The sequence below is a fragment of the Ascidiella aspersa genome, chromosome 2, assembly GCF_963924565.1.
Source record: "Ascidiella aspersa chromosome 2, kaAscAspe10.2, whole genome shotgun sequence".
Taxonomy (NCBI): Eukaryota; Metazoa; Chordata; class Ascidiacea; order Phlebobranchia; family Ascidiidae; genus Ascidiella; species Ascidiella aspersa.
Window position 1 is genome coordinate 36051324 of NC_139448.1, and position 18041 is coordinate 36069364.

Consider the following 18041-nt stretch of genomic DNA (forward strand, 5'->3'; position numbering starts at 1 on the left):
AAGTAATTTATATTTTTGATTTTCATTATTAAAAATGTTTTTATTTTCCTTTTGACCCCATCTGTTTCCTAATTTTTGTATTTGTTATGCCAAACGGCATTGCTCCAGAAACGTTTCTTAAAACATAAACTTGATAAAAACAACTTGTTTTACAAAAATACTTTTTTAAAGTATTTTACACCCATATTGTTCGGCATTTCCCCCCTATATTTAGACACTATTATTGTACAGGACGACAAAACCTAATGTCTCTAATTTTTGTTGCATTTCCCCAAACTTCTAAACCAAAACTTTGTAGCGATTCGTTGTTATTTCCCGAGACCCAAGTTCTTTAGCCAAGCATTCTTTGTCCCAAACTATTTTATATTTTCGCTGTAACCTAGCCCCTTTTTGTCTTTATGTACAGGACGACACTCCACTGAGCCAGATAAACAAATTGGTGTTTACGTCGAAGTTTTATCTGTTTTTACCTAAACTGTTTCCCTATTTTTGTATTTGAACAAAAAACGGTATTGCTCCAGAGTCCAGAAAAAAAGTTTCTTAAAAACACAAACTTGTTAAAAAAAACAACTTTGTGAAGTATTTTACACCCATGTTCGTCAGAATTTCCCCCTTTTAATTCGACTGTTACTGTACAGGACGACACTCCGCACAGCAGAGCTTGGTACCGTGTCAAGGCGTCCAGGGACATGTTTGCAGGACAGCGGATTCAACCACACCTCAGCGACAACCTACAGAAGGTAACACATACTTGCCGTGAAAAAACGGCTCTCACTATAGGTTGTCTTAAACCCCTACAGTCCTCTCTACCTGTTATAAAAACTGTTTTTTTATCTTATTTCTGGATGTTTTTTTTTATTCCTGGCTGAACTATTTGCACTGAGCTCGGCTATTTTCGTTCGGTCTTTTTTTGTGTTGTAACGAATGGCACCAAACCTTGGTAATTCCTTTTAATGTGCCTTTGTCTCTGTTCGTTATAATTTACAGAACTTTTTCAGATGCACAAAGCCAACTGATTTACCTTTCCACCCATGTCCCACAATGGCACAATTAACAATATAGACCCACTGGGTATTACAAAAATGCACCCCTTCCTAATGAAAAAGGCCTACGAACAATATATGTAAAAGAATTGTACCGGAGAAAATTAGGCATTTATAGCTCAAGATAGTTTTACGAAACTATTTTTTATCGGCATTTTAATATTAACAGAAGTAAATTTAATTGAACGATAGCACGAAGCCTGTTGTATGCACCCAAGAAAAAGTAATAGGTATATCTGTGCTCCGCTCACAGTACGCTATCCCAAGGGGTGGAATCATCAACTTGGGGCACTGCTTCGCTCTTTGTAAAGAAAACTTTACAATATTCCAACTGTTTTTTCGCCTCTTAACATAGTAGGTTGTTTTTATACTATCAACGAATTAATTTAACCAAATCATTGTGGTCCAAGGCGCACTTGACATACTACAACGATGTAATGTAATCTAAAAAACATACCATCAACAAAATGTTAGAATTTTTAAGACAACTAACTCCCTTTTTTATCATTTTTGTGTAATTCATTGAAAACATTGGGTAAAACAATCTTAAATTGTATGTAACCAAATTTAATTAAAGGGCGTATTTTTATTGTTTAACCAAAATAAACGAACGCTTTGTTTTAACAATTTAGTTTGTGGTTAAGTTTTCGTTTCCAGTGTGACCTACATAGTGGATTTTTACGAGACTTAACGACTCAAGAATTTGTGGTTCGGCTACAAAGTAAATGATTTACGCCCCACTTGCCACTATCTCCGTCTTACAACAAACCTTTATCTTGCGCACAATCTATGATCGAGCCAGATTTTAATCTTAATGCCGCAGCGCTAAACTGCGATTTCCTATTCATGTGCGAAAGTGGCATTTTTGCAGGAAAATGGTCTAAAACCTGTGTAAAGAAATGTTTAATCTGCCATTATTTAAAAAAATTCAACGAAAATTCATTTAAAAGTTAACAAATGCGTTTTTAAAGATGTTTCTATGTTTATTAGAAAAAAACTTGCTAAAATATTCTGAAACATTGTTTTTGTTTAAAGCATCTCAACAGTAGTTAGATTAGAACACTTTAAGACAAATATATATGAATGTCTAACAATGTAAAACATGCAGAAACATTTTTAGCAGTAGTGGTAAATGAACCTAGAATCACAATTATCGATGATTCCCACATAGACACCTTCTGTCTTTAGTTTTAGCTACTTTTCACAATTAGTTCGTTGTTTTCCCAATGGTCTTTTTGTTTTTGCAAAAGGCGAACAGTCGGTCAATCAATCCATATCGAATTTAAATCTTAGGCGTTCCCAATTGAAGAAGCGTTAATCGATATTCGGGAAACAAGTAACCTGGCTTTCCTTTCAACTCTATTGAGTTCGCCAAATTGCCTCGGTGGTTGCAAGTTAGGGAAAAACCTTGGTTAAAAACACTGTGCTTTCCATTCAGTTCACAGTGAACGCTCCGGTTCTACTAGGCTAGTTTAACTACTTGGCTGTATTCTATCGAACCCTGTTTTTTTAACAAACTTTTCATCAATGATTAAAAAACATAAACGACGCGACGAAGTTTCCTCGTCTGGATATTAGAAAACCAACTATTTTGAAGAATCATTTCTTTTTTTTTATATAAAATAACTATTACTTTGTCAAATTTTACTAAGGTTTGTCACAAAACTAATATTCTGTCATTAATTTTTAAATGTAGTTTTTAAAATTATTTAAATCTTCGTAAATGGCCGTATTTGTCTAATTCTAAATAGAATATCACGTGGCACTATACAACGATAATTGCATTGGAAAAAAAGGTTTGAAGACTTATTCGAGACTTTAGCGTTTCCCAGCCTTTTCAACATTATTAAAACACAACATATATGTTCCCTTTGTGAAAGTTTCTGGGTTGGGTCTCACAAATAGTGACGTCACACTGCTGCATGTGTGCAATTTTCCAGACAGTGACGTCATTGTACGTCTTTCCATCAACAGACTATTGGCCCCCAGGGCTTTGGCATGCGACTGCTGGTTTGCGGTTTGCCTTTGGGGGAAGTCCCTTGCGAAAGTAATGCCTTATCACCGACCATGTTGTCACGAATGTTCATTAATATTCAAGGGCTGTTGTGAAACTATTTGTGATTTACACAGATTCGATTTGTATACGCAGACCATACATGTCATATTGTTTGGTTTAAATATTCCCTAACCTTTTTCATTCGTTGAGTTTAGCTACATTATAGGTGTATTGAAAACCTGTGCTTGTTTGGTTTATAAAGTCCATCTCTAGTTTGTTTTTAACCTATACCTATCCCAGTTATCTGCATGTTTGTAAGACGATAATAGAAAGCTATATAAACGTACACAACAGGGTGTATATGTTGATTCATCCCGAATTAGTTTCCGCATTTTTTTAATTTTTGTTTGTGTTTTACTTTAGCTTTATACGTAGAAGAAGTAGTTCCAAACCTTAAATAAACGTAGTAAAAACAATCCGACTTCTAGATCCGGTTTTAGCAGCAAGTTGCCTGTAAACAGTCTTGGGATTGAAACTTAGGTAAAGCTTTTAGCAGTAATGCCAAACTTAACTTAAAGCCTGTTCTTTCATTTTTTTTTCTTGTTATATTTAGGAGTATAAAAAATAGCCGAATATTTTTAAAGTACGCATGAAACTTTGTTCAAAGGCTCAAAGTCAAAGTGTTTTATAAATAGAGATTTTTCCCCTATTAGAAATGTCCATGGAAGTTGTCTCAAATTTTCACCTTCCCTGTACACTTATTCTTAAAAGGCTTTATGCTAATGGAACCAGGCCAATTTTCCTTTTAGCTCTTCTTTAAAGTTTCCCGCTAAATTTAATACGTTTTTTTTTAATTGAATAATGCATGGCAAATGCAGCAGCACGTTGTATTTTGGACCAATACCAATTCAATCACAACTTCTAATTTTCCAAACACCTACGTTTAATTGTAATTTTCTATTCTACTTAACAATTTGCAGGAATGGATATTGTCGAATGTCGAATGTAACACCTTTTTACGTACATTGTTTAGAAATTACGAATATTGTTTTAATAAGGCCCTGGACTCATGTACGCGTGTTGTCGAAAATAATATAGAATTTGATATAGCGTTTTCGGATATACTTTAATGCGCAAGTTGCTCTATAAAAGCCTAAGTTCTTTAATGACAATAAGATTTGTGGGTTAAAGCTGTAGAATATGCGTTTATGATTTAAAAACGTTGCCCCCTTTATGCCACTATACTTAAGCACTTTGTTATTTGTAGCGAAAATAGCCCCATTTATTTTACTATTTGGCCTTCTTTGGTTATGCACAATTCGGCAGTTATGCACAATTCGGCAGTGTGTTCTAAGTTTACCATTGTTGCAAGACGTAAAAACGAATGGCTAATTATTAGGGTAATTTACAACTCCTGTTATGAACAATGCTATTTTAGCCAATTTGCCCTAAATAACTTCTATTATTGGCTGGGTATTTTAGGCGTAATTAATATGCTTTTTTGTTATAATATAGGTGCATTTTTGATATTCTTATTTTTCGTTACAATCTTATATCCATGAGCCTTTTGCCATTACAACAACCTAAATACAACACGTGTGTCAACAAGTAAAACTCATAGTTAAAAACATAAGTAAAAACAGAATCAGGCGTTTTTTTGTTTGTTTTTTAACTATGAGTTTTACTTATGCCGTGGATCGCTGTGGATACACCCTAATGTTGTTACAGCACGTGTGCATTCGTAGCAGTAGTGAACCACCCGTCATTAATTCTGCCTGCAACCAATTCATATACCTACATGTATAGAGAAAGCAATAATTTGCCGCTGCCTTAAAGCCGCCACACAGAAAACAAAACCATGGCCGGCAGCTTTATAGATCTGCCGCAAGCACCTGTCAATCATTGTTGAATAAGGAGCCAAAGCAGCGGCAGCAATCAAACTACAACTTAATCTTTTTGATCATCATTTTTGTAGGTTCTACGCACCGGATCCACAACTCAGGTTGGCTTTTTCACTTATTGCTTTTTAACGTTTTTTTTGCTTTCTGTTTTTTTATGATTTGCGATGTCGTGCCTGTCCCCCCAAACAATCTACGTTACTTTTCATTCGTTTCTGTTTTCTTTTTCTGTTTGATTTTTGTGTTGTAAAGCAAGGTTATAATGCGCCACTACGCACTTTAGCTTGTAATACAGTTACTTGGTTTGTGCAGGCTTCTAAAAACAACGCTTATTAAACGAGTTTCTTTAGCTTAATTTTCCGCATAAACTTCACTTATCTATGTTCTAAATATATAGGGTTAGAATTAGCTCTATTGTTATGTAGGGCGCGAAATGACTGATCTTAAAGATCCTATGGACGAAATGTCGCTCATGTTGCCGTCGGTTTATTGAGTATGTACAAGGCCAAGAACCAGCCATGAAAACCTAGAATACTCATTTATCGAGCTCCAAATCAAACACTTAATAAATGTTTGTGTCTGGCTTACCAGAAGCTTTACTTCAATTTTATCTATAAATTATAGAGCTTGACATATAGGATTTGAATTACGTCGCTATTTGCTGCGAAATTTCGAATATAATTGAGGGCTTAATAAATTAAGTCCCCAGCTATGAAAACTAAAATCTAAATTTTATTTGTACGTACTTAGTGATATCAGCGGTACAACTTTTAGTGGTATTTACGGTACAATATGTTAATTTTAAATACCTTGTTTCGCAATTTTGACGTGATTGTCCGACGTAAAATGTTTGACGTACAACTCTAACGGTAGTGTTTGCAATACTCTTCTTAAAACACTTTAAAGCCGATGAAAGTTAAGCTCACTCTTTTCACCAGATTCCGTTCAACTATAAATTAGAAAATCTCGATGAAAATAATAACACACACAACATCTTCCTATGGCAATGCACCTGTTGTTAAATGCAGTGAAAACTCTGATTGAAACGTAAACGTTCGTCTTTTTATGCCGGGCGTTTGTATGACTGTTTAGTCAAATAAATGTATTAAAAACGGCACATTTTTCGGTAAATATTGAGCAACAACCCACATATACTAAATAGCATGTCGGTATCACGTCCAAAATATAATCTATGCACATTTAGTATTTACCTAAATTGTATGTAATTTAGTTTACCTTTTTTCCATGCGTGATTTGGTAATAATAGTCTTCTAAAATATAGAACAACAATTTCTTTAATTAAATTCTATGGTAAATTAAATTCTCTTCTATTCTTTTCACTATGTTAAAAATAAATAAACAGTTATTTGAAACGTTCAAAATTTTACCTAGTTCTGTATTCGATTTGATATTCTTACGGCAACCTCCAAACTTTATGCAAAATTTATATTCGTTGTCCAAAAAAAATGTTGCGTAAAACACTTGAACGTTTTTGGTCTGGCGAAGTCAGTGTGTTTGGCTTCGTCAGTTGTTCATCACATCCACAATAAGCTTGAACTTTCAGGTGAAATCAATTCACAGAAGGTGCAAAGGCAGCCATCGAGCGTAGGCGTTATTGAGGCCTTGCAATTCGCTCCCTTTGTTTTGCCAGCTGCTCTGCTGGGCTCAAGTTGATTTAAAATGGCCCCAGATTCACGTTTTTGTACTTAACGCTTGATTTTTCCTGTCGTAAATGGATTTGTGCGAGAATTCTCGTAACAGCCCCTTCCGTTTGGTTGTTAGAAAACGAAACTAATGTATTTTTTTACCGGGAAATGTAAGTTTACCGAGAATATCGATATTGTGCCAGAATTCTCGCCACAGTTTCTAGAACTTGGCTTATTTGGGTCAAAATATGTTTTTTAAACGAGGAAATGTAAGTTTTTCATTAAATAAACCCAGTTTTTTGCGTTTGCTAGCGATTTTCCGTCACGCATTTAATCACGAAAAACGTTTCACAGTTTCAAGATCGAGTAACCAACGCCGTGCTTTCATCTATTTTTCGTCAAACGAATTAAATCTTCCTCACAAATTGACCAGCTAACGTTTATTTCTGCCATTTTTAAATCGACCGATGGCATCTGAACAGATGGCGATCGAAAATCAAACCGCGTTTCTTTAGATCGCATTTTTAATTTTAAGCTGCCGCCCAATTAAAAGCGACAGGTTTCACTTCAAAAAACGAACGGTCCAATTAAATTTACCACACGGGTGGAATGAGTAGGTTGGGGTTAAGACTTTTGGCACCAAATGTCGATAAATCCTTCTTTGCCGGATTGTTTGCCTCGATTTTTGTTCTCGAATTAATTTTGATAAATTTCCTGTTTGTTTCCGTTTTTTACCGAAATTAGAGATTTTTTTTAAATGTAAGAAGTTGTTAGCAAAGATCAAAATGTCGTAAAATAAGTTCAAGATTAGCATAAACATTCTAGTTTTGCGGATAATACTTTGAATAAAGGCAGTTTTAATCGTTCAAAATGCCAAAAGCCCTTTTGTGTTTACTTGGTTTGTTATTTAAAGAACAAATCCCCACAAATGGAGCCTAAATTAATCAAAGTGTCGAAATCCAGTTTAGTGCGATTTAAACGACTTCGTTAGCGTTCTAAAAGGGTCAAAACGGCCAAAGGTTCGCTTTTGGAAAGACCGACTGTCGTTTTTCCACTGAAGATTAATCCGATAAAAAAATAGTTGGAAAAGTAAATTTAATTCATTTTAGTGGCTTAATGGCATATTAGCAGTCGCTCTTGTAAAATTTGCACTAAAACTGAGAATTTTCACGTTACTCAAACTAATAGCAGTTTTCTTTCTCAAAGGCGTCCCATAATAGAAATTTAATATTATTTGGAGTTATTTTTTGAGAACTCTGAATTAATATTGTGAGAAAAATCATTGTAATTTAACAGAATGTAATCGACGTTCTACAAGTTAGTTCCATAATGGTGCCCGTAAATGTATTTAGCTTAGTTGAAAATCAACTGTAGAGACAATTTGTACGTATCTAAATCGAAAATTAAAATCCTATGCAGAACTAACTGCAAATTTGCGAAAATTTGCTTAAAGATTGACAAAAACAAAAAAAAAATTGCCCAATATACAAATAACAGCCGACTTTTTCGTCCAGTTTGGTTTAGGGCTGAGCGTTTAAAGTGACCTCCGCCAGATCTAATTTTCACGTCAAAATTCCGAAAATATTAAAAAAATGCGGACACGGCACCTTGCCTTAATTATCAACTGGCATTTAGGCGATAAAAATGGCGTAAATTACGATCAAGTCCTAATTTAATTCCCGTCTTCTCACTTCACGCATTCGCTCTCTCTCAACACTTCAACACCCCAAGCGCTAAGCGCTAATTGTGACCGATTAAAATTTCATGAAGCTTCCGTTTTTCTGTTTGCATCTGGTAGTCCGCTGTGGGCGACAATAAACTGCAAGCGTCGTCACAAAAACGGAAGCAATTTAAAATACTGTTGGGTTTATTAAAAATACCTCAATGCTTTAGATGACGACATGGCCTTCGTTTTCAACCCCAAAATATATATTTAGCAAGTTTTTTTTAGCCAAACCGCCTGGCCTTTTTATGTTCTTTCGCTTTTTTAGATTTAATTTTCCGGATAACTCATATTTTCGCTTAAAGCTTAAAAAAGCAAAAAGTACATAGTTTTGTATTACAAGCTACCAAAGCAAATTGGGAAGGTCGTTCATGAGATTTTCTGCCACTTACTACAAAATGCTCAAAAAACAAGTTAAAAACGTAAAAAAGCACAAATTTGTAATAAAAAAACAAAAAAACAAGTGATATCAACCGTATCGGTCAGAAGAAAACCATCGGTATACCTAAACCTTTAACTCGGTTCCAGTGCCATTAATATTCTATTTTTTGTATATTAATTCAACGCCTTGCGTCTAAAAAAACTTCCAACGTAATTTCTCCATTCCTAAATAATCTTTCTTCATAAATTCGTGTATTTTTAGTAATTCGTACTTAATTCAACCAAGCCTATAGAAAGCCGCAAAATGCCGGGGTGGCTTAATTTAGCGTAAAAATGTCGCGTTCATAAATTATTCACGTCCCTTGGCTTGGCGAGTATGTTTTGAAATTGGCTAATCGTCGTTTTGTAGATGCGTATCGTCCCTCAGATGTCGTATACAGATTAAACCTGTACAGTGTTTGGCTCTATTCCGTTTAGTTATTTTATCGAAACGCGAATTCAAATTTTTTTTTTGACATTTAAAACTCTTTTGAATGTGTTTTTATATATTATTGCACGTTTTTAACAAAAAATATAAAATTTATATTAAATAATAATAAATTTGATACCATTGCAATACCTATTTGAACAAAGCGGAAATAATAATTGTGTCGATTTTGCGAGCCATTTGCCACATAGTTCACTATTATTCTTTAAATACGTTTCTGTTATATATTGTTTTATAAACAATACAATTATTAGAGAAACCAATTTTTTAACAGCTTGTGCTAGTATACAGACCCTTCAATTTTTGATTTTGAATTGAGTGTGAAGTAACATAAAGTTTGAACAAACCGTGGAATATCTATGGATTACGAACGAACCGCATTTCGAATATTATTTTCTTATTTAAATTCCTACAGTGCGCGAATCCTTTTGCTATTTAAAGAGCAAAATCGGCCGGCCCACGAAATTAGCCGTTTTTTTGGCCCAAATTTTCGTGCCTTTTCCCGTAGTAAACTAAACTGTTCGACGACTTAAAGAATAATACTAATTTGTCGGCGATTCGCCCAAACTTTTTTCCGTTTTAATTATGATGCATTCACCCCAAACGCGCTAAGCTTCCCATGGCATCTTGCGTAGTGTGGCCCATAAACTCAACACCAATGGTTCTTAACCTTTTTTCTACCACGCGAGCAAATTTTGACAAACGTTGTTGTGAAAAAATTAAATATTGCGTCAATCGTGTTTTGAAAGGTGTGATGACACACAATGCAAAGGCTATATACTGCAAATAACATTACAAATTGGCGCAATAAAGTCGGAGTTCCCCCCAATCTCTGATGCACAAAGCAAAAGTCTGTCGTAGTGAAATTGTTTCGTAGCTTTGATGTCAGATTTGGCGCCCCCCCCCCCCCTGTTTAAGAACCACTGCAGCCTTCGCAGTCCAATTCCTGTTTAATTGCTTGTACCACGCCATAAGCACAAGCAGCTGCATTGCACCCGTCCCTTGCAAGCAAAACATCAATCTCCCACCGGTGTATTTATCACGGCTGTGTGCGTTTAATCAACGAAGCGATTGCTTAAATGCCAAGCTTCCTGTGCTCTGTGCGTCTTGTACGTGTTTGTGAACAGACTCAAACGACCAACAGACCGATTTCGTCAGCTGTTTCTGGTCGATTTGATTGCGAATTGATTCCAAGGTCGATTTGTCTTTTTAAATTGGTCCAGTATTGCCCAAAATAAATTTACCTCTAGTTATAACTAGGTTTTACTCCTCTGATTAAGGTTAATTTTGTACTCCATCAATTTTAGACGTGACGTAGTAAAAACCCGCGAAGAATATGAAAGTATAGGCCTTTTGTATAATTCCCAATAAAAACACAAGGATAGGTGTAAAAAAACAATTAACTTGCTCTTTTTTATTTCAAGCCCGACTGTACAGTAATGAACACCAAAACTCTAAAAACACCACTTAAATAGATATGATGATTTAGGAAACCGCAACATTTTGGGGCTATTGCTAAGGAAATAGCGAAAACAAACACAATACATCAAAAAAATTGTCTGAAACGCTTAAAAAATCGCCAAAAATAGTATTTAAAAAAAAAAAACTAATATACGATGTTTTGGAGCATAATGGTTTGAGGTTGCGTTTAGACATTGTAAGAATATCAAAGCCCACACAGAAGTAGGTAGCATTTTGAACGTTTGAATAAATCTTAAGATAATGACTTGAGGTTGTAGTTAGAAGTAGTAAGAATATCAAAGCGCATGCAGAAGTAGGTTGCATTTTAAAGGTTTGCATATCTCTTTTTTGATTTTTCAACATCTGTTTTTTAATATCTGTCGAAGTTGAATAAAGAGATTTCGAAACATTCAATGTGTTTCATACTTCTGTACGGGGTTTGATATTCTTACTACGACGTCTAATTTTCAAATTTGACTCACGAAACACGAACAACAACAATAGTGGGCACGTAGTTTGACCTTTAGGGACAGGGAGTCTCGATTTCACGCCCCTTGCGTCGCCCCGGCGTCATTTACCCCCGGGCCTCCCTGGCCTCCCCTGGGACCAACGGTTCCGCTATTTTGGGCCTGACCCGAGGCCAGGGGAGCCAAACGTGATGGAATCGAGCGAAATTCCCCGGAATTGCTTCTTAACGTTATTTTGATGACTTGACGGAAATAGAGCGAAGTCAAGTTAAGTTTCGTGTTTTGACTCGCCTTGAGTCGATATTCTATAATTATACCGGCAGTTTTTAACGCCGTAAAATGTTTATCTACTTCGATATAAATACCTACTTCTGTATGCGCTTTGGTATTGATTCTACGTCCAACTACAACCTCCAGCCATTATCTTAAGAGTTATTCAAAACGTTCACAAAACGTCACTTACTTCTGTATGGGCTTTTTAGGTTTTCACGATAAATAAAGACAAATGTGTTCTAAATTTTCTAAAATTGACCGAAATATTACTGTATACCTTTTTTACCTTCATGGTGGAAAATAGTAAACACTTTAAGACCTTAAAACTTGTAGTTTTTATTTTATTAACTTAATCTGTTTGATAAAAAGTTTTAAACTTAGGTATTTTTACGTACTATGAATAGAAGTATTTTCAATCTAAGGTTTCCAAAAACTGACCGTAAGCAAATTATTTTACCTTCCATAGTAAGACTGAAATTTCGCAAAACCTATCACATTTGATTTACTTAAGCGACAAAAAGCGTTTTTTTCCCTGTTTAGAGGCAATGTGGGTTTCTAATCAATCAAAATGACTTTTGAGTTCCACTTTAAACGTTTTTCCATTTGTACGGGGATTTGCATTTGAATTTAAGTGGGTTTGAACTTTAGCATTTCTCATCACGTTCAAGGGTAAAGATCTGAAAGGCAGCGCAATCTCACGTATTTGAACAGTGGCAGACCCCCTAGCTGCTTTCAACCCTTCAGTTGCTCTCTTTAGCGAGAATCGACCGCAAGTTCTGGCGCAGACAAAGCCACCACCCACAGCCACAGAGCCGCTACTGTTACTGTGACGCCTTGAGCAAATACAGCGCAGAACGCGCGATATAAGTTTAATGTGACGTAAACGCTGATCGCAATTTTCACGTTGATGAAATTAAAGTTGTTTTTCAAAGTTATACACGTTTCGTTCAATTTGACATTGATTTAAGACAAATGTAGAAAGTTGTTATATTTTTACGCTTTTTCTAAATTGACACTAAATTTAGGGTAAATTCAACAAAAAGCCAATTAAAGTTTTTTCATTTTATATAGTTAAAAAATATTTTGGTTAAGTTTTTGAGCACATTGACCCTTTTAGGCACGAGGGGGGCTGTTTTAACAAAAATCAAACAACTCATAACGCCATCATTTTCCCCTGCGTTTATTAATTATTGTAATATATCAAAAGCTTATTTACCTAAAAGCGCAATGCAAACCTTATATACTATCTATAGTGACTGATTTTGACTGAGACAAGATTTACCTAAAGTTTTACCTAAAAGCGCTTAGCTTTTGGGATTTTTTTGCAAATATATTCGGTTTTAAAAAATAACAAATGGAGATCTACTCGCTGAATGAAGTTCAAAACCGACCGAGGTGATGTAAGTTATAAATACACAGTTAAAGCTGGTGATGCCTTAATGCTACGTTAACAGGTGTTTGTGCTGTTTATCCAGGCACGCAAACGCGCAAACCGGTGCAAATAAAATCATGCCACGCAAAATCCACCCACGTAATCGTTGAAATTGATTGACTTAAACTTCAGTCATTTTATATGACTTATTTACATCACTGGTACGCGGTTCTGAAAACGTTTAAGAACCACTGGCTTACTTCATTTCCCACTTACTGTGTTGTGTAGTTGGTTAAACTCAATCCCCACAACGCCTTTGCTTACAGACCAACTTCCCGTGTCAATCAAGCGCTTAAACCAGCAGCTGCTGACAGTTGCAGACCCCGGGTCTCACCACAAACCTCACTGTCGGCAGCAAACCCAATTCCAAGGAAACACAATTCCAAGGAAACACAATTCCAAGAACCGACTCCCTGGGCCGTCGATTGACGCTTGCTTTTTTATTACACGTTTAAATGTGCCCGGGAAACGGAAAATTCTATTTGTGGGGCATTTTGCGGCAAAAAAAGTTTGGGTAAACTGTTCCCAGTAGCGGGATTTTAACCTTTTTCGTTTTCAAGTATAATGTTTTAAAATGTTGGTCGATCAGAAAAGGGTTGCAATCGTGCAAATTGCGTTTACAATCAGCAGAGTGTGGTTTTAAATTCACATCACTTGTAATCTACAGCCTTTGTAGGGGTTTGCTGTTTCTTCAGGGAATAACAAATCACAAAATCTTCCCGGCATCGCAAAATTCTGATGCCTGGTACCAGCAAAAAATAATCAATTTACTAATACACTGAAACCAACCGCAATTTTTTAAATTTTCGCCCTATTTTGCGGTTAAAAACCGACCGTTCCGTCCCTGTGATTCTTTCAAGTGCTTTGATTCAGTGAGTGTATACCATTGAAATGGTGTATTTATTACATCAAGGCTATATTAGGCAAGAAACCGAATAGCATCAGACCTTTAAAACTCCTTAATTTGTAACGAATCAGACACTTCTTTTTCAATAAAAACAATCTGCTTTGGGATCAATTAGGTTACTCGTCCAGTGTTTAAAGATCTTACTAAGCACAGAACTTCGAAACGAGAATAAGTTTGTTTAGGGGTTAATTACTTCTAAGTATTTGTTTCGTTCTACAAATTAATACGGTTATTTTTTAATATGTTGGTAAAATATATTATCTTTCACGTTTGAACAAACTTACTGTCAAGTTATTCTTTGTTTAATTTTATTGATTTCTCCTTAATATTATTTTAATACAGTAGTTCTTGTGCATGCTATTGGTGTATTGTGCTGTTGTGTACCCCACTTGCATGCTGCATATAGCTGGTGTTAATTGCATGCAATTTTGTCTTGTGTTTTAGTATCACGCCAATTGGCTTTGCACGCGCTGTTTCGTTACATTTACTTTTGTTGGAACGAGCAGAACTTATTTTCTTGGCGTGAATTTAGCTTTTTACGGTACGTTTAATGCTGGAACCCGAATAGTGTATGTAGCAAATAAGGAACGCTTAAAAATTTCCTATTTTATTGTATTTTTTTGTAATTTTGCGTGTAGTTTAATTGACTAGTATTTATTTGGTTCCTAATTTTTAAACAATTTATACTAAGTTATGAATTGAATATATTATATTTTACATTTAAAATAAATCTCATTGTTTTCGCCTTTATTAAGACAGTGACGTAATCACCTAATTTACACTAACTGTCTTTTTGTCACAGAATAGTTCTTATCCTAGTTTTTCTATGCACATTATAATAGCTGTCACTCTTTACTTATATATACACATTAATATTAAGAAGTTTAAATCTCTATAGTTCACTTGTAGGCATAATTCCACTCAATCTTTTTAGTCTTTGTTTCGCGAAACAAGTATGTTTTACCATAGCGCAAATTCCTGGAAATATATTCGTATATTCAGTGGCATATGTAGTGCAGGAAATCTTTTACTTTAATTTATCCAACGGATTTGCAATATTAATTGATGCCAATGAATTTTCAGAACAGCTCGGACAAACCCTATAACTGTTTTATAAGTTACCACAATGTATATCAATAATCCCTATTACTATTATTAAAGTACACTTTTGTATTCACGATACAACTGAAACCACTGAATAACGAGAATATATCATTTTAATAATGACAAAAAGTACATATAACAAAATAGAAATTTATAAAATTTACGAGTTGTGCTTAAGTTATAAGGCTATATGCGACTACGGGTTAAGGCAATATTTTCTTATTATTTCCATGGCAACACATATAAAAACAGCTTTCTTGTCCTGTTTTAAGGTTAAACTATAACTGTTAGATGTTATCGAAATTATCACATTTTCTTTATTACGTATGCCACCGAATATAGGGTGTCACTGAAATACACTTTCGTTATATACTCACTACAACTTTATTTTTATACTATATCCCCTTTATACGAACCTTCTCTTTACTTTTGTGCCCAGAAAGTCGAACTACGTAATTTTCCGATCGATATTTGGGCTAAAACGGCGACAAGTTATTTTCATGCGTCCGTAGGGAATAGTTGGTGACCTGGTGAACCGGGTAGACTTTCTAATCACTAGGGGTTTACCACGTGCACCTAAAAGTACTTTTCAATGATCGAAAATGTGATTTGTCACCAATTGTACCACAAACATACTTTCTCTATGTTTTACATTATATTGTTGGAAATTTGTCATTTTGTGTTGTCTATATGTTACTCAGTGATATCACAAATATTATTTCTGATATCTTGTGAGATAGAAATGTTTACTTATACCTTAAGGTTTCGTTAAAGGTTTTCGATCGTACTCCTGTAACCTTTTTTAATTTTTTTAATTGTTATTAGTATCTATAACACTTTTTTGCTCTAAATTGCTAATATTTATATATTTTTTTAGCTCTAAAAATTTTGGGGTTTTGGGGGTTTTTGAAAGTTTTCAAACCTCCAAATTTTGATTCCTTTTCCAATTTCTTGTGTTTTTTTAATTTTTTTTTATTACTTTGATTTTTCAACTAATTTTTTTCACCCGTCCTATCAGCTGGCAGAGGTCGCCCATAGCAACGGAACAGCTCCCTCCGCCGGTCAGCGCGTGGAGCTGGAGCAGATCCTCCACACGGGGGCGCGCCCGAGCACGGAGATAGAGTTCGAAGCGGTTTCTTGTTCTGTGATGGAGAATTGCGGATCTGTGAAGCTCATTGTCGTGCGCAGGGGCGACATCTCGCGGAAGGCGCAAGTCAAGTAATCGGCTGTTTTTTTTTTAGTTTTATGATAAGGCCCTCGCTGCGAAAGTTGCACAATAACTTAAAAAACACAATGTCGACAAAACGCTGCGTAAAAAGCAAATGTTCTAAAAAAAACACGGTGAAAAAGTCCCAGAAAACATGTCCTGACCGTATATGGCGGTGTTTCCATGCCATATTATCCATAAACAGAGCTCTAAATGTCGCTAGTAAAATATTCCAGGCCCAATACATAATCCCATAAATGTAACCCAGTATGGGGTAACTCATGAATCTTGCGAAAAGACCCTGAAATCGAACACTCAAAACCAGTAGTTCCTTGACAAACAACTTACAAAAAACATCCTTTCCAGCTTGCAAACCAGGAGTTCTTTTTTTGTAAGGGGCTCCATAACGCCCAGATAGAAACCTTGATGTACAATTAAAACTAGAAAGAGAAAAAGTTTCATTAAAAACACTTTGGCGCCTTTTAATTGTATTTAGACTTTTCAGTTTCATTTTTGCCCAGTACTTGATTGAATGTTGCTTTGAAATAGCAGAGCCTATCAACCTTGACATGTATAGTACACCCTGGGGTAGAGTGGTGTCAATGAATTTATGTTGGTCATTTAAAAGTCGTTGCTCCTTAGGATTTTATTGATTGATTTATAACAAGTAACAAATATAATGCATCCTTGCATACGACTTTATTAGACTCTATAGTGGCAATCAAGTACCTATATCTAGTAAAATTCTTGCAAAATTGGATAAACGCCATTTATAATAAAAATATCAAACCCAAAACATTCAATTAAAATTACATATTAATTTGTTTTCGGACGTTTCGGCAATAGTTCATGTCAGCGATGTCATCATCAGTACAAAAATAATGTTAACTTTATGGTTAAAATATTTGTACACAAATTGCTCAGAAAAAAACGTGTGTTTTTTTGTTCCACCGTTAATAACATGTCTCTATGCTTAATTCCGGATTGCATATTTTCAAGCAAACAGGTTTGAAATACGCGCTCTATGTTTCTACAGCCTTTTTGTAGTTGTTTTGGCGCTGAACTTTATAATAGGCCTAAAACATAAAGAAGACCAATCTTAGGTTATATATATCAGGGTTAGCCAACACGTGGATCGCGATCGACCGGTTGCTCGCCACATTTCACTTGGTCAATCGCGTCGAATATGTGTTACGTCATTACAGTAGCTGTCGCACACAGCCGGAACATTAAAATGACCAATTGTTGTCTGGACAAGCCTAATAAAGCGTTCTACGACGCAACAAATTATCCTCCATCGCTGGCTTGGAATGCAATTAACGCTCAAAATGTTTAATAGGTGTTGTTGTGACTTTTTTATCGAACCAGTCGATCAAGAAAAGAGTTCATTCGATGGCAGTCAAACATAACTAGGGTACACCTGATCTATATTGACAGTTATATACCTATGTCAGCGCTTCTCATCCGGTGCGCCATGAAAGGTTGCAAATTGAAAAAATATCAAAAGTATTTAAAAAAGCGTTTTTTTTTTATAAGTGGCTGCAGGCAAGCGTACGAAACAGTAGAGAATCTGCAAGGCAACCGACATAACTTCTATCGTAAGTTAGCGAACCCTCAATGCGCCCTAATCTATAAAACCTATTGTATCTAAATGCCGGTTAAGGCCGGTGACCGGCGAGTCAATATTTACTTAAGGCTGAACTCTTGCTTTGCTGGAACTTGTAAGCTGTTTGTTTGGTCAGTGGACGAACAAACGTCCTTTGTTTGGAGACAATCGCTTGCGTTCAAACACAAACGATTGGAATGCGCCATTGTAAAGTTTGACTTCTATAAACACAAACCACCCGTTTACTATCTTTCGTTTTTTGCTCGTGGATTTGTGGAATTCCGACAGTTGGTGATTTTTGTCGTGATTGCCCTAAAGACAGATTTGTCAACGACTATTCCCGTGTGACAATCAAATAATTGAAAGTATATAAAACTGTAAGGAATTGTAAACGTGTAAAGTAAAGAATT

At 35.4% G+C, this 18041-nt stretch overlaps 1 protein-coding gene across 1 annotated transcript in view; it reads left to right on the plus strand.

The window, feature by feature from the left end:
• LOC146165529 (sodium/calcium exchanger 1-like) overlaps window positions 1–18041 on the plus strand; it is a 49346-nt gene that overhangs the window by 15995 nt on the left and 15310 nt on the right. The window contains exons 6-7 of the mRNA XM_083381145.1: window positions 639–767; window positions 15837–16036. Coding sequence (XP_083237271.1) covers window positions 639–767; window positions 15837–16036 — 329 coding nt within the window. The remainder of the gene's footprint in view (window positions 1–638; window positions 768–15836; window positions 16037–18041) is intronic.